A 16,513-nucleotide genomic window follows, 5' to 3' on the forward strand; every position below is an offset into this window, starting at 1 on the left:
TCCTCCTCTCACTCCTTTTTGCTCGTTCGCCTCCATCTTCAACTCCATCCAAGAGCAGCAATACCATCTCTCTCTCTCTCTCTCTCTCTCTCTCTCTCTCTCTCTCTCCATCCAAGAACAACAGGTTATTGGGATCAAGGTGTTGTGGGGCCGGGAGGATAAAGTACCACCTGGGGCCATGAAGGACAACTTCGCAGCGGAGGATGGTGAAGAATGACGAGGAAATGGTTCAGATCGAACAAAGTGGGTAAGTGGTTTGCCAAAAACTTCAACAGAGCACTGCTTCCCTTTCTCTAAAAACAAATGGTAGCACATATGTCGGATTTCTTGCGAGGAGGGCAGTAAACATTTATGCAAGGACCGAGAGACATAAAAAGGATGCTAGAATTTTGAGTTTTAGTTTTTGTTCTTTTTTTCTTCAAACTTTATTGTGTTTTTGTTGGATTTTTGGATTTCTAGGGCTTGGATTCTGATGAATCATATGATTTTCAGATATGATAGGGTTTTTGGGTTTTGGGGGCTGGAATTTCTAGGGCTTGGATTCTGATGAATGGGGGATTTGAATGTTGCTGGGATTTTGGGGCTTTTGCTTGATGTATGGTTTTTGGAGCTTGGTTGGTGACTTTGAATCTTGGTGTCTATTTGCTATTTTTGGGTAGGTCATACTAGGTTTTTCCCAATTTTCTGTTGACATCCTCTGAAATTTTTGAATATTTTTTAATTTTATGGATTTTTTTAATTATACAAAGTGATTTTGATTAATGTATTTGTTTAAAGATGTGAAAAGAGAGAAAGTAGAGGAGGGAAAGGGATTGGGATTGTTCAGGAAAATGTTCTCAGAAGGGTAAGAGGGTTGCTTATTCTTGGGTATCTTCTTTCAATTTGAATTATTTTGGAGTTCGTTTTCTATGCTCTTTTTGTTTGTTCGTTTTATCCGCTATTGATTTCATTAGGTGTTGAGAGATAATCTGTAAAATTGTTTAATCTAAGATGCAATTCTTCTTCCTGGTATGCATTATCTACTGTAGTCATTAGTAGATATCATGACAACACTAGTTTTTACATTGTTTATCTATTATTTTCAATTAATTTGTTGTTTATGAGAAAGAAGGGTTTCTTGGTTGTATCAGTATGGCTCGACTTGGAGTGCAACTTAAAATTGACAATCTTTTCTTCATTTTTCATTTCTTTGTTTTCAAGCTTAATGCCTTGACACATGTAGAATGTTTTGCCTTGCAAATGCTTGTTGCCTTGACACATGTAGAATGTCTTGCTTTGCAAATGCTTGTTGAAATGCCTGCTTGCAGTTGACATGCTGCAAATTGAATTGTAATTTGAAAACGACCACCTATTAAGTTCCTCCGGCCTTAACAACCCCCTCCACCTTATTATTTTCATCTGATCATGGTATTATTTGGCTTCTTAACTATGCCCAGAATAGTTATTATTCAGGATTTTACCCAAGTCGCTTGTGGATCCTCTTCATATTATTGGTTTGTATCATATGGCATCACTCTTACCAAGTACTACACGAATTACCAATTACTGTTTGTTGAGGCTCTTAACGTCTAATTCCAAAGAGTTTTGAGGTTTTTGCTTGAAGAACACATTTTTGGATCGTGCCAAATTCGCGGACCGCGTTATCTTGGAGGAAGAAATTTCAGTTAACAGCCACCCAAATATTAGTGCGGATCCATTTCATAACTCAGAGTCAGTTGTGACATTCAGTCACACACACACACACACAAAACCACTTCTTTGTATTGGTATTGCTTGACAAGTTCAATCAGCCACCCAAAATCTTCACAGGCATCACTCCCCCCTCGTTGTCCACAAGCAAATTCAAATAGGCATGGCCTTCTTAAATACTATCCAATGACTGAATAGTGAAACTCCTTATGAATCTCTTTTTTCCGTATTTTTATATATGGGATGCATCATTCCTTGTAGATCTTGGGGCATATTTGGCACGTTCAAATATGCATGGGCAACCCCTTTTTACTTTGGTAGCTATCAGCTCTAAAGTTATGTGCTCGTAAGTTGGAAAAATATACAAAGGCTTTGTGGAATAGCCATTAGTATTTTTGAGAGATTATTACTGAGCCTTTTGTAAACCTAAAGTTTGCATTTGGATTTTCTTTTTATTTTGGTAGATTTTGAAGCAATGTTTGGGATAGAGAATTGCATTTGTTCGGGTTCTTGTTATCCTTGTGCCTGGCTCTGGTTGACAATTTCAATATGATTTTTAAATGATTATGGCTGCAATGTTTGGGATGCAATTGTTCTCTTTCCCTTGTCCTGTGTATATGAAGGGCGTTTCAAGAATTGACTTTCAAGAATTGACTTCATGGACAACTACTGTCTAACCCGATCCGAGAGAGGCCGAGGGACGTGCCCCCACGCAAGTCTCGGGATCATCCACGTGAAGGAGAGCTCCACCAAGGAACTCTCGAAAGAGTGCCCCTCACAGCATGAGCGGCGATGTCAAGTGAGATACCTCTCGATTCGGGGACCAGCCCAGATTCGAGACGCACCTTAAACAAAGAAAGAGTCGCCATCCAAGGAAGTAGGCCCTGGATCCCATGCTGTGCTCTGTCGCAACAGATAACCAGAGATATAAAAGGTCCGTGCCTGATGACGAATGGGGAAGGGATTAGGCGCCCCCGATTCGCCCAAGTGCGAGCACCTGGTCTCTTATGCCATTTATTATTAACTTTGAAGAGTTTTGGGTAAAAATCATGTGAAATGGGAACGAATATCCCCGAGATAACGTCTAGCTAATCATGCATGTCTCGGAGATGAATAAGAAGCACACACAAAAAGAAATGAAAGATGTCACCTAAGAATAGCTAGATTATGAGTGCCATGCCTAATTGGTGTCTAAGTTCTGGTGGGCACACACATGCATGCTACATCTAAAGGTATAGGATCTGTACATGAAAGTAAGAAAACACAGCAAAACATACAGCACAACCAATGACTCGACACGACACACCCTAAACTCTAAGGTGATAATTGACTCGGACCAAGATGGCCATACATCTTAGCTGCACTACGTATCCCAGCCTCGGGAAGAATCAGAGCCAACGTAGTTCGGCGACCTATGCTAAACTACAATGCCTAACCCTCTAGAACCGCTATCCTAGACTCGATTAACTAGACCCGACTAGTTTTTAAAGCTTCTTGCGACATTACTTAAGTTCAAGTGAATGGTGATTTTTAGGACTCCCTGTATGCCCTAACTAATGCCAGTGAACCCTACACCCTAGGTGTGACTAGGCTGTGTGTCATAAGGAAAACCGTGGGCTATCTAAGCGCGCTCTAGTCTAGCCATCGGCTCGACTAAGTGTCTAACCGACCACGACCTGAGGCCTCCTAACTCTAGGGACACTCACACGACCGGACATGACAAAGCAACACAATCAGGACAGACTCCCCACTCTACGACACCCCCAAACGCCTAGGACTGACTCCTAACTCTATGGGAGGATCTTTTGAAAATTGTTGGTAAAGTTATTTTGAAGAATTTTTGTAGTTTTGGAAGGTTTTGAAGTTGTGAAAGTTATGAAGTTGTGGGAAATATTTGCAAAATGGTGACTGCACTCAGGATGCCAGCAGCACGCCTGAGCTGCCTACGTACCCCTCAGCTAGGGATCAAGCCATCCGTAGTTCGGACCTGACTACTCCTAATGACTCGAGATTTTTGATTTTTAGTTGCTTTTGAAGTGTTTTTTGAATTTTTGACACAAGAGGACAAAATCCTATCACCATAAGGGTAGGATAGACTCCTGATGTCCCGCAAAGGTTGGACAGCATCCTATGCTTTGCGGGGGAATTGGACAGAATCACGACTCTGCAAGGGTTGGACAGCATCCTATACATTGCAGGAGCGGATGAAAATCACATGACTTGATGAGGGGATGGACAGAATCCTAACCCCTATGATGATAGGACAGACCCCTAAAAGACTGAAGGACTGACTCCTATGCTGAAGACTGACTCTGAAAGATGGAAGGACGGAATCCTAAATTTTATGAAGGGATATGACAGAATCCTAAACTCTACAGGGGTAGGACAGACACCTAAACCCTAGGATGGTAAAACCGACTCCTAAACTCTCTAGGACTGACTCTAAAGAGGAAGAAATCCCTTAACCTGCGAAGACTCTAAGGCAGGAAGGGAAGGGGTTGGCTCAAGATACGTTCCGTCATAGCCTAATCGACGGAAACTTCTTGGAATCAGCTAAATTCTAAGACTCGAAGAAAGAAACGGAACACTCTGGGGGATAATGCTAGAAGCCGGGTAAATCTTAAAGAATGATTAATGCCTCGGCATAGGGCAATAGGAATCAGAGTTATAGATGAAGGTCAAAGAGATCCTAAGACAAGGAGATGCCAATGCAAGGATGAAATGAAGAATATTTTACCTATCCTGACTGTTTAGTTACCTGAGGGATGCTCTAATCAGTTATAACATTTCCATCACTCCACTGAGCATTTGCCAAATAATTGGAAAAGATCAATTAAGTGCCAATGCAACAAGTCAGTTCATGCAAATTTCAGTATCATGGCAGTTGCTATTTTTGATACCACAGTTATCACATGCACCTTTGAATTCATATCATTAAGCGACCATAAGGCTGCGCTATGGACCTAATCAGGGTACCAGCCCCTTTGAAATCACTTTCTCAGGAGACAGTTACCCAAAAGCCTAGTAATTCTACACAATCTTTCAGGTACACGAATATGCAATTTGTACAACAGATAAGCCAATGCTAACCTATAAGGGAATAAGGACGTGATAAAATAGATGAAATTGCAGGAGTAATGTTAAATCTAAACGAAGAAAACTAGCATTATAACTCCATACAAAACCTTTTTCAAAGGCTGGCCTTATCACAAAATCCATTTCTAAGAATATTCACTCATCCTTATCTAATCTCTCTCATGGCATATTTATTAGAACCAAAACCAAAGCAAGCAAGCCAAACCAATCATCACAGGTGCAATGCAATATTAGAAAGACAAAAAGAATAAAATAAATAAATAAATAAACATAAAAATAAATAAATGGATGAGATATTTGAAATACCTGAGCGAAGAGCAGATGGCGGACAACGAAATGGGGAGATAAGGCCTCGGTGGATGAGACGGGGTTGATCGGAGAATGTCCGGGAAGTGGGGCTCGAGCTCCCCTGAGCGAAGAGCAGATGGCGGACAACGAAATGGGGAGATAAGGCCTCGGTGGATGAGACGGGGTTGATCAGAGAGTGTCCGGAAAGTGGGGCTCGAGCTCCCCTGAGCGAAGAGCAGATGGCGGACAACGAAAAGGGGAGATAGGGCCTTGGTGGATGAGACGGGGTTGATCAGAGAGTGTCCGGAAAGTGGGGCTCGAGCTCCCCTGAGCGAAGAATGTTTTTTTTTTTTTTTATATTAATATATATATATATATATTTATATATATATAAAAACAAAAGAAAACCGACGAGCCTCTCCTCTCCCTCTCTCTCTCTCTCTTTCTCTCTCTGTTTTCCCCTTTTTTTTTTTGAAAATGGGAGGTAGCGGTGGTGGAGGGGAGGATCGGCCGGCCGGAGGTGGCACGGCGGTTGGTGGTGGCGCGGTGGGGCTCGAACTCCCTTCCTCTCTCTCTCTCTCTCTCTCTCTCTCTCTCTCTCTCTCTCTCTGCTGCCGTGACCTCCCCCTTTTTTTTTGTTTTTGGGGGGGGTGGAGGAGTTGCAGAGGAGGCGGCTTGTGGTGGTGGAGGGTGGAGAAGGTGGAGATGGAGGAGAAAATGGGGGTGGTGGCCGACGGTGGTGGGGGAGAGAATGGCGGTAATGGAGGGGTTTGAAGGTGGGTTCTCGAAGTGGGTTTTGATTTTCGGAGGTGGGGAAATGGGTTTCGGGTTTCGGGTTTGAGGAGGGTGAAGGTGGAGGACGGTGGGGGGGTTTTCGAAGGGTTGGGTGGCGGTGGAGCTAGAGGTGGAGGACGGTGGTGGATTTTGGGGTTTTTTTTTTTCTTTTTGAAATGGGTTTCGGTTTTGTTGGGGTATAGAGGAAGGGGTTTTGGGTTTTGGGTTTGGAGGGAGGTGAGGGTGGAGACGGGAGGGATTTTCGAAGGGTCGGATGGCGGTGGAGCTGGAGGTGGAGGATGGTGGAGGTGGGTTTTGAAGAAAACAACAGAGGTGGTGGTGGGTGGGGTTCGGTGGTGGCGGTTTGTTGCAGAGAATGGGTTTGCGGTTTGGGGTGGTTTGTGGTGGTGGTGATGTTGCAGAGGTGGTTCCGGTGGGAAGGTGGTGGCTGTGGAGGAGGTGGTGGTTGTGGGGGAGGCTCGGCCGGAGGTGGAAGAAGGTGGTGGTCTCGGTGGTTTCGACGGAAAATGAAAAATGGGTTTTGAGGGGAAGTGGCCAAGGATGGGTGGCTGTGGAAGGAGCTTGGCCGGAGGAGTGGGGTTGAGCTTGCCGGATTCCGGCAAGCTTACCGGAGAAGGTGGAGATAGGTGGTTAGGGGTGGATTGGAGACGGAGATGACAGAAAAATGGGTTTGATGTGGTGGTTCGGTCGGACTCCGGAGGCTTGCCGGAGAAGGTGGGTTTGGTGGATGTGGGTTTGCAGGTTTTAAAAAAAAAAATGATGGTGGGTATTGGCTGGCTGAGAGGGTAGTGGTGATGGCTCGTGGTGGTTGGCAGAGGGTGGGAGAGGAGGTGAAAGGGGTTGCTGCTGGTGTTGGCAGAGAAGGTTGAGGGTGGTGGTGGTACCAGGCTAGGAAGAGGAGGAAGATGGGAGGTTGTAGGCTTGCCGGATTCCGGCAAACTCGCCGGAGAAGAAGGTGGCGGCTGTGGTGGGTTTGGGCAGGAGTTTTGCCGGATTTCGGCCGGAGGAAGAGGGAGGTGGTGGTGGTAGAAAGGAGGAGGAAGATGGAGGGGTTGATGGTGGTTTTTTTTGGATGTCTTTCTTTTCCTTCTCTGTATATTTTCAAACGAGAATGGGCTTCTCCTCTCTTCTCTTCTTTTTTTTTTTGCTTTTTTTTATAACTAGGTTAGTGACCTAGCTCTAATCCTCACCACCCATCTCCTTTGATGGCCTAGATCACTTCTCTTGGGGCAAAAATTTGAAACCCTAAACATGCCTTCCATCATGGCCCTACACTTGTCCATCTTTTGATCTTAGGGTCCTTGCTCATTGCTTGTAGGGGAAGCAATGAGCACACCCAAGAATACCCTTAAAGATGGGTTGATTTCCCTTTTGCCCAAACCCCTATTTTGGAGAATGACATGCTTGCCCCCCCCCCTTTTTGCTCTAGACAGCCCCATCTAGTGTATTTCAGCTACTCTATCTTTACAGGGGGGGGACTCGGGTAGAAACAGGGGGCGGAATAAAAATCTTTACCATTTTTTTTTCTTTTTTTTTTTATTTGCCTATGGTAAGCCAGTATTGGCACACCCGTGCCCTGCTAATTCATACTCCCTTTTATATTTCTTTAAGCTACGCCCGGCTCGAGCTCGAGACACGGGTTGGGATGCGACCTGGGTTGATTCATGAAATTTAGGTTAATATTTTCAACTGCCAATCGGATTAGGCTCAGATTAATTCCATTCATTTTCCACCTGACCACGGGATTTCATTCGAATACACGGCTTTAGAGCCCTGTCAAAATGGGGTGTCTACAGATGCCCCTCTTTGGCAGAGGGCGCTTGTCGCGCGAATGCTAAAGCCGAACAGACAACACATTTTGACTGGCTCAAGATTTCAAACGGAAGGGACAAGATGGATCGACGAGACAGATTCTCATCGAGAGGGAATGATAAGATGAATTGACGAGACAGATTCTCGAAAAGAAAACTGAGATGGACTCTCCAGGGGGAGTGAGACAGACTCTCACAAATTGCAGAATGGAATGATTAGACAGCATCTAATAAAGCCACTCAGGGATTTGGAGGCTGTAAGGCGGAATGATTAGACAGCATCATGATCAAACCTAAATTGGGATCTGGGAAGACAGCATCTTGACAGATCAACATAGCGGAATGATTAGACAGCATCATGATCAAACCTGAATTTGGATCTGAGAAAACAGCATCTTGACAGATCGATAAGGCGGAATGATTAGACAGCATCATGATCACACCAAGATTGGGATCTGGGAAGACGGCATCTTGACAGATCAACCGGGCGGAATGATTAGACAGCATCATGATCAAACCTGAATTAGGATCTGAGAAGACAGCATCTTGACAGATGAAGAGAGCGGAATGATTAGACAGCATCATGATCAAACCTGAATTTGGATCTGAGAAAACAGCATCTTGACAGATCGATAAGGCGGAATGATTAGACAGCATCATGATCAAACCTGAATTAGGATCTGAGAAGACAGCATCTTGACAGATGAAGAGAGCGGAATGATTAGACAGCATCATGATCAAACCTGAATTTGGATATGAGAAGACAGCATCTTGACAGATCAACACAGCGGAATGATTAGACAGCATCATGATCAAACCTGAATTAGGACCTGAGAAGACGGCATCTTGACAGATGAAGAAAGCGGAATGATTAGACAGCATCATGATCAAACCTGAATTTGGATCTGAGAAGACAGCATCTTGACAGATCAACACAGCTGAATGATTAGACAGTATCATGATCAAACCTGAATTGGGATCTGAGAAGACAGCATCTTGACAGATGAACAGGGGGGAATGATTAGACAGCATCGTGATCATTCCCAAATTGAAAATTTGATTTGAAAAATGCGTTCAGGTTTTCTCAAATCCTGATTCGTTAAAACTGATATCTCAAACATCAATGCATGCTAGGTATCTTTTATGGTCTGACTTTCGTCAGGACATAAAAGATGCCCCTAGTAAAATTTCGCTTCCAGTTCGGGAGTCTTAACAAAACTCAAACAGATTCAAGCTTTCTTTTATGAAACTTGGGTTACAAAGATTTTGAAGGTGCAAGAGACTGACCCTTGCTGAAAGGTCTACCACTTTTATGCCAATTGCAGGGGCTCCGGGCCTCAAAGGCTTTCAAAATGCACAAGAGACTGATTCTGCCTGAAATACTTTCAATTTTCTGCCAGCTATCAGAACTCCAGGTTGCAATGGTTTTCAACTTCCAAGCAGACTGATTCTGCTTGACACATCTTCAACCTCCTGCCTGCTGCAGGAATTTCAAATGGGCCTGAGAGCTTGCCGCGCTTCTAGACCATGTAGGTCATTTCGCCATCTGGAGATGCGACTTCAGTTTCTGGTACCTGCTACCCCAGCTTTTTGAAAGGATACCGGACCAAACAGGTCATTTTGGGACACACCTGACTCGACTGAGTACATGACTTTGACTTGACAAAAAAATGACCTTGACGACTGCTTGACAAAGAACTTTTGGTGAATATACGACCGAGTTACAAGACTGACTTTCAGGAAAGACTAAATCTGCTTCTCAATTTGATAATTGTTTTAAGATGGTACAGCTTACCACTCTTGGAACTCTTTGAATACCGTGCTTTAAGGTGATTACGCCTCTTTCTGGTATTTAGTCATGGTTATTATACCCTTTGGATTGCTCGGTTTTAACCCCTAGCTTAGAGGAATATCAAAGGAAGCCTTGCCGGCACTTTTCAGACCTTGAAGTGATGCCGATACAGGTATGACGTCTTGCTAGCTTCTGAAATTTAGTCCTGTACGAGAAGTCACTGCCATGACCAGACTGCCTTTTGGGTTTTCAATCTGGCGGACCGCTTGCCTTAATTTTTGCCTGGACTGCCTGCCCTTGCAGGTTTTCCATCCAGCAGGCTCTGCACCCTGATTTTTTGCCTAAGCCGCCCCTTCGGGTTTTCAACTTAGCGGGCGAATGACCCTAACTTTTGCCTAGACCGCCCTCTCGGGTTTTCAGTCTAGCGGGTCTAAGACTCCATTATTCTTTTCTTTTCTTTTTCTGTTTTGCCACAAACCTTTGCCTTATCACACCAGGAGGACTTCTAGGTGGGTTAGGGTTTGAAAGAATTGGATTAGGATGTTTGCATTGACTGGACCGAATCTGGACCCTTCCAGATAGCCTACGTACCTCCAAAGAGTGAGGATCAGGTCCGCGTAGTTCGCCCATTGGGGGACTTTGGGTTGAGATTGTTTTGATTTGACTTCTTCTTCTTTTTTGAAAGTTCTCTCTTTTGTTTTTTTTTTTTTTTTTTCAACCGCTTTGAAAGATTTGCTTTCTGCTTTTCTTTTCTTTCCTTTCAGCAATTTTGAAAGATTTGACCGAACCCGACGTTGTCAAGTTGCCTACGTACCCTGTGGAAAGGGATCAGGTCATGGCGTAGTTCAGGCTTTGCGTCTTTTATGGCGTAAGTCATAAAAGATGCCCCTGGTTTGAGGGTGACAAAGAAATTTTGATTTTGCTTATTGGCTCAAAGGGTTTGCAAACGGTCTTTGACTTTTCTCTTTTTTTCAATTGGATTTTTGGACTTGAAGCTCAGATCGACCAAGGGCGGCCTCTTGGTGTCTTAGGCATAATACTTTTTAAGTTGATCAAGGTTTGTGGGTTCTGTTAGTTTTTCACCATTTTGATCAAGGAGTCTGACGGCTTTTCCAGGCAGGACTTCATCGACAATGTAAGGACCCGACCAGTTTGGTCTGAACTTCCCTCGGGGATCATGGACCGGTGCCCTGTAGGATTTCAAAACGAGGTCACCTTTCTGGAGATCTCTGATCTTCACCTTTTTGTTAAAGGCCTTCTCAATTCGACGCTGATACCCCTGGACATGATACAGAGCTCTGAGCCTCTTCTCATCAATCATCTGCAACTCCTGATACCGGGCCCTTGCCCATTCTGATTCTGGCAAACCAGCTTCCATCATTACCCTTAACGAAGGAATTCTCAGCTCAACTGGTAGGACCGCTTCCATCCCATACACTAGTGAATATGGCGTAGCTCCCGTAGAGGCCCTGATCGACGTTCTGTAAGCCCACAAAGCATATGGTAGCTTATTTGACCAGTCCCTGTACGTCTCTGTCATCTTGCTGATGATGGTTTTGATGTTCTTGTTTGCAGCTTCGACGGCTCCATTTGTCTGGGGTCTGTATGGTGAGGACTTGTGATGCTTAATCTTGAACTCCTCACATAGGCGTACCACTTCTTTCTTGAAGTGCGATCCATTGTCTGAGATCAGCTCATGCGGTACCCCATATCTGCAGATGATGTTCGTTCGAATGAATTTGGCGACTGAGGCTGAAGTCAGCGAAGCGAAGGATGCGGCTTCGATCCACTTAGTGAAGTAATCGATGGCTACCAGGATGTACTCATGCCCGCTTGAAGATTTCGGAAACACCTTTCCAATAATATCGATTCCCCAGACTGAAAACGGCCACGGCGAAGTCAGAGAATGTAACTCAGAAGGCGGCACGTGAATGAGGTTCGCATAAACCTGACATTTATGACACTTCTTCACGAAGGCAAAGCAGTCAGCTTCCATGGTTGGCCAGTAGTACCCAAGTCTCAGGATCTTTCTTGACAGCATCTTCCCGTTCATGTGAGGCCCACAGACTCCTTCATGCGTCTGCTCTATGAGATTAGCTGCTCGATCTTCATCTACACAAAGAAGCTGGATTCCATCAAACGACCTCCTGAAGAGCTCATTGCCGCAGATAATGAAGTTAGCCGCCAACTTCTGGAGAGACCTCCGTTCTTTTCCTGATGCTTCAGGGGGGTGCCCTTGGCCTAAAATGAGATTCTTTATATCAATGTACCAGGGCTTTCCATCTGGACATCGGGCTGCTATCTCTATAGCGTTCACATGCGCTGGAGCCCATTGTAACCGCACTGCCAGAGGCTGAACTTCCATTGATGCAGAGATATCCAACATTGAGGCTAGTGTAGCCAAAGCGTCCGCGAAATGATTTCTCGTCCTCGACAGATGAGTAAATGTAACATTCTTGAACCTCCTGACCAGGGAATCCAGGTGCGTGTGATACGGGATCAATCTATCCTCCTTTGTTTTCCATTGACCATTGATCTGACAAATGATCAAGATCGAGTCCCCGAAAACATCTATCTCTTGAATATGCAGAGCCAAGGCTGCTTCAAGACCAGCAATGCAAGCCTCATACTCGGCCTCATTGTTGGTACACTTGAACTGCAATTTGATGGACACGGGGATGTACTCTTTCTTCGGAGATATCAACACTGCCCCAACTCCTTGACCTCGGTTGTTCACAGCACCATCAAAATACATCAACCATCTGGTGCTTTGGACCTCCTCTTCTACAGCCATGATCTCTTCATCAGGAAAATCTGCCGTCAGAACTGCATTCTCATCTACAGGCGCATCAGCCAACTGCTCAGCTATCACACGCCCTTTAACTGATTTCTGGGTCACATAGGCAATATCAAATTCAGACAATAGCAGCAACCATCTGGATGTTCGCCCGGTGAGAGCGGGCTTCTCGAACAAGTACTTCAACGGATCCATCCGTGAGAGTAAGAGAACCTTGTTTGATAACAGGTAATGCCTAAGCCTCTGAGTTGCCCAAACTAGTGCCAGACAAGTCTTTTCCAAGATAGAATATTTGATTTCGTACTCCAGCATCTTCTTGCTGATGTAGTAGATAGGCTTTTCTTTCTTCGACTCAGGGTCTTGCTGGGCTAACATGCAACCCATAGCTGTGTCAGTGACAGACAGGTACAGCAACAGTGGCTGGTCCGGAATAACTGGTGACAAGACAGGAGGCAAAGTTAGACACTGCTTGACTTTTTCAAATGCTTCCTGGCACTCATCATTCCACTTCTTCGGAGAATTTTTCTTCAGCAGCTTAAAGATGGGTTCACATGTCATTGTCAACTGATTTATGAACCTTCTTAGGTACTGAACCTTTCCCAGGAAACTACGGATCTGCCTCTCGGTCCTCGGCGGCTCCATCTCTTGGATTGCTTTGATCTTTTGAGGATCTACCTCGATCCCTCTCTCGCTAACCATGAACCCCAACAACTTCCCTGAAGTGACCCCAAATACACACTTGCTCGGGTTCAAGCGAAGCTTATACTTCCGGATCCTTTCGAAAAACTTCCTCAGGACTACGGCGTGCTCTGGTCGAGTCTTGGATTTAACGATCATGTCATCGACGTAAACCTCGACCTCTTTGTGAATCATGTCATGCAATAAGGTGGTAGCCGCCCTCTGATAGGTTGCTCCTGCATTCTTCAGCCCAAACGGCATCACTTTGTAGCAATATGTTCCCCATGGAGTGGTGAACGCAGTTTTTATCATGTCCTCAGGGGCCATCTTGATCTGATTATATCCGGAAAACCCATCCATAAAGGATAGCAAAGCATGACCAGCTGTATTATCCACCAGGAGATCGATGCTCGGCAAAGGAAAGTCATCCTTGGGACTCGCCTTGTTTAAATCTCTGAAATCCACGCACATTCTGACCTTTCCGTCCTTCTTGGGCACCGGTACTATGTTAGCCAGCCATTCCGGATACTCAACCACTTGAATGAAGCCTGCATCTAACAGCTTCTTGACTTCATCATGGACTTTCAATTCCCATTCTGGTTTTAATTTTCGAAGTTTTTGCTTTTTCGGCTTGGCACCTGGGATTAGGGGAAGACGATGCTGGACAATGTCTTCGCTTAATCCCGGCATGTCATCATAGGACCAAGCAAAAACTTCTTTGTATTCCTTAAGCAAAGTGATTAGTTCTTTACGCTCCTCCGGGGATAACGTTTTGCCAATCCGTATTTCCCGGATTAAGGTTTCATCACCTATGTTGACGATTTCAATTTCTTCTTCAAGTGGTTTAGCTCGACGCTGCTCCTCCTGAGTAATCATGTGTTTGATCTCAGGGGGAGTTTCGTCGGCATCCTCATAAGAGGGGGAGTCTTGATCATTGTTATTAGTTTTATCAATTTGAGAAGCAGAAACAGAGTCAGAGACAGGAAGATACTGAAACGAGTCTTTCATTTCATTCATAGAATCAAAATTTACATCATTGATCAATTGGCCCACAGCAGGCTTTACAGTATGCTCAAAAAGAAAGTTTGTATCGTCAACTGAAATGTTGACACCTGACTCAACTGGACTATGTATGGACTTTGCAGTATATTCTATGACGGACTCATCTTCATAGACAGCATCTATACCGTAGGACTCGCCACCCACACCAGGAATGTCTAAGCTTCCTAAGGTACCTGCATCCAAAGAATTGTTAGAAATAACAGACTTTATACTTGACTCGGAAACAGACACATACTCAGAAACTTTAGACTCTTTTGGAGAAACATGACCACACTGAAGAACTAATTGAGGAATGACCTGAGAAGTCCAGTTATCGAGGGGTACCTCAGCTGGGGTAATTCGGCCCTTAGGGTTCAGGAAGCGCGCATCTTCTCCGATCATAGCAATGACCGGTGCCTCAACCTCGAAGAGGGAGTCTAGAAGCTGCGGCTCTAAGTTCTTAGCCCAATCAGATTCCTGCTTTTCGACGGCTACAATCTGTCCATGGAAGTACTCGTCTGGCAATTCGTCAGCGGAGAAGATTTCAAAACCTGGTAACTCTTTCCCAGACTCATCAAACCACGGCTCGGGAAAACCATAGAACGGGCGATCGGCTCCTTCTTTCCTGTACTTACCATTCATCAACAGACTGAACGGTCCCATAGGCAGCTCTAGGCCCCGACGACGCAGCTCTGCCCACTTCAGCATGTACTGCTTTCTTTCCCTGATCTCTTTCTTGGTGGGTTCATATCCTAACCCAAACAAATTGTTTGCGACCTTCAGCTCCGGCCACTCAGTTAAACCTTGCAGACTTCTCCCCAGACCAGTTCCAGGAATATACCCATATTTACGCATTATTCGGGCTACCTGCGCATTTGCACTGGACATAAACAGAATTTCTTCGCTCATAGCCTCTTCCATAGTAATGGTCGAGACTTCAAGCGAAAACCCAGTCAGACTGACATCTATGGTGCTTGAACCGATCTGCTCTTGGGATATCTGTCCAACCTCTGGTTCTGGATCCCCTCGAACTGTGACAATTCTGTTATCCTTGATGAACTTGAGCTTCTGATGGACAGTGGAAGGAACCACTCCGACTTTGTGAAGCCAAGGTCGGCCGAGAAGGAGAAAGAATGAGGTCTTGATATCTAGAACTTGGAATTCTATGTCAAACATTTCACCTCCGATCTCAATTTCGGTGACCAAGGTTCCGATGACGTCCCTTCTGGTCCCATCATAAGCCAATATCCCCTGCTCCGACGGAACATAATCATTCGGCCCAAACCCCAAGGCGGTAGCGGTGCTCAAAGGACATACATTCAGAGCTGACCCGTTGTCAACCAAAACCTCTGGTACCTTCTTCTTATTGCACACGACGGTGATTCTGAGGGATTTTGTATGATTCTTACCTTCCGGAGTCAGATCTTCATCCGAAAAGGACACGATCATAGCTGATCTGGCCATAGATACGAGCCCAACCAGCTCACCAGGGGTTATATCCACAGACACCTGCGCTGTATTCAATTCACGAAGTATAACCTGCCGGTGCTTAGGGGATGACATTAACAGACCCCAGATAGAAACATTAGCTTGGGTCTTTCTAAGCTGCTTCAACAGAATGTCCTCATCTTCCTCAGGACTCAACCTCTGATTCTGATTCTCAACAGCTCTGGCAATCTCAGCGGGATTCTCTGCTCTCAACTCAGGGGGCTTAAAGAAACGTCCACCACGGGTAACATGGCGAACCTCATCACACGGATCGTTCAACAGCAGCAAGTCCTCATCCTCAAGCTTAAGGACATATGGGACTTCGCTTTTCTCTTCTTCCCCCTCGAATCTGAGGACATAAGGACCTTCAGAGGACTCCCCAACTTCCTGCGCAGAGGACAAGACATAAGGCTCTTCGCGCTTAACTTCCTCATCATCGGATTCCCATCTCAAGATATACGGCTCATCAGAAATAACGGCACATATACGGGAATGATCCAGCACAACCTCTTCAGTAAGAATGGCAAAAACATTTGGAGGAGGCATAGTATGCGTCGGCAATGGGTTCCTGGTGACATTAGGAAGAGCTTCCACTGCAATTTCTTTTGCCTCAATCTTATCCTGGATCCTATGCCTTAGTGCCATACATCTGTCAGTCAAATGCCCAACACTCTGGTGAAATTCGCAGTACTGATCCCTTCTCCAATATTTCGGGAGAGGATTTGGGGCTTCTCGAGGTTCTAGTAGAGTGATCTTCTTGTCCCTCAATAGCTTTTTGAGAGCCACAGATAGGGAATATGGTAAGGGAGTGAATTGTCTGGGCTCAGTTCTTTCCGGACGAACTCCTCCGGGACCTTCTCTCCTAACTGGACGAGCAGTATTCACATTGTTAACTTCCTTCGGAGGCGCCATAGGCCTTTTTCCCTCTCTGACATCTGAGGTGGAGGTTCTAGCTCTCAGGCCGCCCTTAGCCAATATGTCTTCGATCCTAGTCCCGGTCTTGATCAGATGATCGAAGTCATTGAAGTACTGGATTGA

At 45.1% G+C, this 16,513-nt stretch overlaps 1 protein-coding gene across 10 annotated transcripts in view; it reads left to right on the top strand.

Moving 5' to 3' along the window:
• LOC143846738 (uncharacterized) overlaps nucleotides 1–16,513 on the top strand; it is a 44,630-nt gene continuing 28,117 nt past the window's right edge. For 5 of the 10 annotated variants that reach the window (XR_013234836.1, XR_013234840.1, XR_013234837.1 and 2 more), the window contains exon 1: nucleotides 1–247. Coding sequence is in view for 5 of the 10 variants with exons in the window: in XM_077355268.1 (XP_077211383.1) it covers nucleotides 564–655; nucleotides 778–844 (159 nt within the window). In the remaining 5 variants the exon portion in view is untranslated. Of the gene's footprint in view, nucleotides 248–492; nucleotides 656–777; nucleotides 845–16,513 lie in introns of all 10 variants that reach the window. The other 5 variants (XM_077355268.1, XM_077355269.1, XM_077355272.1 and 2 more) reach the window with 5 other exon arrangements.

The sequence above is a fragment of the Tasmannia lanceolata genome, unplaced genomic scaffold, assembly GCF_043159265.1.
Source record: "Tasmannia lanceolata isolate RefF3 unplaced genomic scaffold, GAP_Taslan_0.1 ptg000015l, whole genome shotgun sequence".
NCBI classification, from domain to species: Eukaryota; Viridiplantae; Streptophyta; class Magnoliopsida; order Canellales; family Winteraceae; genus Tasmannia; species Tasmannia lanceolata.